We start from the raw sequence: 5,000 nt of genomic DNA, 5'->3' as shown, positions 1-5,000 counted from the left end.
CACCATTTCTGTATTTGTGTTAAGTAATGTTAAGGTAAGTAATGTGTGTGTGTGTGTGTTTGTGTGTTGTTTCCATAGGTATACAAGAAGAAGCAGAAGCCGGCAGTGGATCGCTTGTGTGTGGGCATCCCCCCAGGAGAGGTGAGTTGTGTGTGTGTGTGTGTGTGTGTGTGTGTGTGTGTGTGTGTGTGTGTGTGTGTGTGTGTGTGTGTGTGTGTGTGTGTGTGTGTGTGTGTGTGTGTGTGTGTGTGTGTGTGTGTGTGTGTGTGTGTGTGTGTGTGTGTGTGTGTGTGTGTGTGTGTGTGTGTGTGGTTGTGTGTGGTTGTTGTGCACTGCTGGGGGCGGTGGTAGTGTAGTGGTTAAGGAGCTGGGCTAGCGTGCAGTAGCCTGAAAGTTGTCGGTTCAATTCCCGGCTTCCACCGTTGTGTCCTTGAGCAAGTCACTTAACCCTAAGTTAATATAGCTGACATATGTAAGTCACTTTGGTCAAGAAGTATCTGCTAAATGTAATTATGAAGGCATAACATTATTATTTTCACCTTTCTAATAACTTTTCTCTCTCTATCTCTCCCTCTCTATCTCTCTCTCTCCCTCACTCTTTCTCTCTCTCTCTCCTTCTCTCTCTATCCCTCTCTCCAGTGTTTCGGGTTGTTGGGAGTGAATGGTGCAGGGAAGACCAGCACTTTTAAGATGCTGACTGGAGACTCACCGGTCACCAGTGGAGAGGCCTTCCTAGCAGGGAAGAGGTGAGATGCGCACACACACACACACACACACACACACACACACACACACACACACACACACACACACACACACACACACACACACACACACACAAACACAACCACACACACACACAACCACACACAAAACACACACACACACACACACACACACACACACTTACACTTAAATATACATTTACTGTACACACTATGCCTCTGTTCACACACTATGCCTCTGTTACATGTGCATATGTAAGGGTGTGTGATTAAACTGTGTGTGTGTGTGTGTGTGTGTGTGTTTGCAGTATTCTGCGTGAGATTGATGAGGTGCATCAGAACATGGGCTACTGCCCTCAGTTTGATGCCATCCACGACCTCCTGACGGGCCGAGAGCATTTGGAGTTCTACGCCATCCTCAGAGGGGTGCCCGAGGACGAAGTCTGCGATGTGAGTAGCAGTGTGTGTGTGTGTGTGTGTGTGTGTGTGTGTGTGTGTGTGTGTGAGTATCAGTGTGTGTGTGTGTGTGTGTGTGGATGTGAGTATCAGTGTGTGTGTGTTTGTGTGAGTGCGTTGGGGAGTGTGTGTGTTGGTGAGTATGTGTGAGTGTGTGTGTGTTGGTGAGTGTGTGTGTGTGTGTGTCTGTGTGTGTGTATGAGTGTCTCTGTGTGTGTGTGTGCGCGTGTGTGTGTGTGTGAGTGTTGGGGAGTGTGTGTGTATGTGTGTGTGTGTGTTGGTGAGTGTGTGTGGGTGTGCGTGTGTGTGTCCGGTGTGTGTGCGTGCCGTACTTAAAGGAGTGCCCATGACTGTAGTGAGTATCAGAGACGGAGAAAGGTGTGTGTGTGTGTATGTATGTAGAAATGTTTATGTGTGTATGTAGGGGGATGAATGAAATATATGTATATTTAACAACTCTGTGTGTGTGTGTGTGTGTGTGTGTGTGTGTGTGTGTGTGTGTGTGTGTGTGTGTGTGTGTGTGTAGGTAGCAGAGTGGGGCATCCGTAAGCTGGGTCTGGTGAAGTACGTGGACAAAGCCGCAGGCAGTTACAGTGGAGGCAACATGAGGAAGCTCTCTACTGCCATCGCCCTGATTGGAGGCCCTCCTGTCGTGTTCCTGGTGAGTACACACACACACACACACACACACACACACACAGCTGCCACCTCTGTCCGAGTGTGTGTGACTGAGTCCACTCTGCTGTCCTGCAGGATGAGCCGACCACTGGGATGGACCCTAAAGCCCGCAGAGCCCTCTGGGACTGTATCCACAGCATCATCAAGGAGGGACGATCAGTGGTGCTCACCTCACACAGGTACGCGCGCACACATACAAACACACAGGTATAATCACACATACACACACACGCATATACAAACACACACACATATACAAACACACACATACACAGGTACACACACACACACACACACACACACATATATATACAGGTATAATCAAACACACACATTGAAACACCACAATAAACAAACCAAAAACCGTATGATCACTACTCTCCCTCTCCCCCCCTCTCTCTCTCCTCTCCTCTCTCTCTCCCTTTCTATCTCCTCTCTCACTCTCTCTCTCCCTCTCTCTCCTTCTCCCTCTCTCTCTCTCTGCAGTATGGAGGAGTGTGAGGCCTTGTGTACACGCATGGCCATCATGGTCAACGGCCGGTTCCGTTGCCTGGGCAGCGTGCAGCACCTGAAGAACCGCTTTGGTGACGGCTACACCATCGTCCTGCGCGTGGGCGGTCCCGAGCCGGACCTGGGCCCGGTGATGGCGTTCATCCAGGCCGAGTTCCCCGGATCACTGCTGAAGGAAAAGCACAGGAACCTGCTGCAGTACCAGCTGCCCTCGGCCCTCAGCTCCCTGGCCTGGATCTTCAGCACACTGGCCAAGCACAAGCAGCGCCTCTGCATAGAGGACTACTCCGTTTCACAGACCACACTAGACCAGGTGAATGTGTGTGTGTGTGTGTGTGTGTGTGTGTGTGTGTGTGTGAGTGTGGAACCGTAAGTGTGGGTGTGTGTGTAAGTATAAGTATCTCACAGACTACAGTGTGTGTGTTAGAGTGTGTGTATGTGTGTATCAGAGTGTGTGTGCGTGTGTGTTTGGGGTATTAACAGTCTGTCTCTCCCTCAGGTGTTTGTGAACTTTGCTAAAGACCAGAGTGATGACCCATTGGAACACGCCAAGGACCTATCAGTGCGTCTCAAAGACACGCTGGTGGGCATGTCCCTCCTAAACTCCGCCCACGGCCCCTCCCCCAAACCACCACCAAAGGAGGTCAAGGACAGTTTTGTGTGACTCCTCGTCGCCTGGCAACCAGGACGGCGTGCTCGCAAGGACACCTTCATCCTCCTCCTTGCGTCTCCCTGTTGCTGTGGCGACGACCTCTGACCTGTAATTCTGCCGTGGGAGGTACCGCCTGCAGGGGGGCCCGTGGAGACAGAGGAGCTCAATGCAAGTCAATGCAACTGCAATTTCCAACACACACACACACCAATGAGTGTGTGTTTCACTTGAACAATTGCCATGATTGATGTCCTTGTCTATGTGTGTGTGTGTGTGTGTGTGTGTGTGTGTGTGTGTGTGTGTGTGTGTGTGTGTATCTGGGGCCCAGTCATAGTCCCCAGTTGTATGTGTGACTCAGTTCTCTAAAGCACACACACACATGAAGAATCATCTCAGTCTCAGAGACATTTGAGTGTTTGATCTCTGCGTTTAACATGTGCCTTTATTTATGCTGTAAATAGAAACAGAATCTATGAACCACTTTTACAATTTTAGAATTGAAGTCCAATTGGGCATTATGTATTGTGTTGACTAATCAGAGCGATTGTGGTAAGGCCTTGGTGTGTGATTGAAGCGATTGCTCTTTTGTAATAAATGTTTATTAAGAGATTTGCTAGGGGACTTTTGCTTTGCTAAGTCAAGCTGCACAATCACAGCACCTGAATACCTCAGCTGATTCAACAGTATAGGCAGTATTCATGGCAACAATGTCATGATAGAATCCAAACGTATCAGTATCCAAAACAACTAAGACTTCTAGAGTCCAACCATTTCAGTTCCTACAACTAACTACTTCTAGAATCTATGTAGGCATAATAACTAACTTCTAGAGTCCAAAAATGTCAGTATTCATAGCGACAAGACACTAAACAGAGTTCAGTCCAGTGCCGTGTCCAGATACCTAAAGGAAGAGAGGGAGAGGAGCACTGAGTGACCTGGGTTCGTATGAGCCGCCCCTGAGAGTGACTCCAGGTGGCGCTGGTGTGCTCATGACAGCACTGTGTCTGTTCTTGGCTGGCTGTGTTAAGAGGACTGTATGCACTAGCCTGCCACTGGGGGGCGATGTTACTCACTAACCTCAACAATAAAACTACCACAAATCTGTACAATTGTCTCTGGGTGTGCTATTTCTCATATGGATGTGTCTCTCTGTGTGTGTGTGTGTGTGTGTATATAGTATGGTGTGTATCCAGTTAGGAGACAGAAGCAGAAACTTCTTAAAGCAATGTTTGTAGCCCTATGTGTGTAGAGTATGGAGTGTATCCAGTACACAGTAATGCCTGCAGCCCTGCGTGTGTGTGTAGAGTATGGAGTGTATCCAGTACACAGTCATGCCTGCAGCCCTATGTGTGTGTGTGTGTGTGTAGAGTATGTAGTGTATCCAGTACACAGTAATGCCTGCAGTCCTGTGTGTGTGTGTGTGTGTGTGTGTGTAGAGTATGGAGTGTATCCAGTACACAGTAATGCCTGCAGTCCTGTGTGTGTGTGTGTGTGTGTGTAGAGTATGTAGTGTATCCAGTACACAGTAATGCCTGCAGTCCTGTGTGTGTGTGTGTGTGTGTGTGTAGAGTATGGAGTGTATCCAGTACACAGTAATGCCTGCAGCCCTGTGTGTGTGTGTGTAAAGTATGGAGTATTACCTGTTTGTTCAGAACACCTGAGCACCTCGCTCACACGACTGCAACAGCTTTTGATTAAAACATTCTAGTTGTTTAAGAAACTTAATTTCATATACAGGCGCACATGATTTCATCAATAACTCAGTTTGTCATATCTTCACTTTTATTACAGGAGAGTGAAGCAGGTAAAACAAACGTGTTGTCAGGTTACTGTGATCTTAAATGAGAGCAGGTGAGTCAGCACTAGCAGCGTATCATACATAGATGAGCACAGAAGGAGAACTTGTGGTCTGATGGAAGCCACACACTCACTTAACACTTGCCCCTAAGCCACCCCTGCTACGCATATATGTGTAATGG

At 48.2% G+C, this 5,000-nt stretch overlaps 1 protein-coding gene across 2 annotated transcripts in view; it reads left to right on the top strand.

Annotated features, from left to right (window-relative positions):
* The window catches only part of abca1b (ATP-binding cassette, sub-family A (ABC1), member 1B), a 42,426-nt gene extending 38,299 nt beyond the window's left edge, over positions 1-4,127 (top strand). For both annotated transcript variants that reach the window (XM_042060902.1, XM_042060901.1), the window contains exons 41-47: positions 79-141; positions 640-746; positions 1,034-1,175; positions 1,708-1,842; positions 1,935-2,038; positions 2,346-2,682; positions 2,869-4,127. In XM_042060902.1, the coding sequence (XP_041916836.1) occupies positions 79-141; positions 640-746; positions 1,034-1,175; positions 1,708-1,842; positions 1,935-2,038; positions 2,346-2,682; positions 2,869-3,033 (1,053 nt within the window). In that variant the 3' untranslated portion in view covers positions 3,034-4,127. The remainder of the gene's footprint in view (positions 1-78; positions 142-639; positions 747-1,033; positions 1,176-1,707; positions 1,843-1,934; positions 2,039-2,345; positions 2,683-2,868) is intronic.
* Positions 4,128-5,000: the final 873 nt, after the last annotated feature.

Source organism: Alosa sapidissima, chromosome 14, assembly GCF_018492685.1.
Source record: "Alosa sapidissima isolate fAloSap1 chromosome 14, fAloSap1.pri, whole genome shotgun sequence".
NCBI classification, from domain to species: Eukaryota; Metazoa; Chordata; class Actinopteri; order Clupeiformes; family Clupeidae; genus Alosa; species Alosa sapidissima.
Note: the sequence above shows the minus strand (reverse complement) of the source record. Positions and strands in the feature narration are given on the sequence as shown.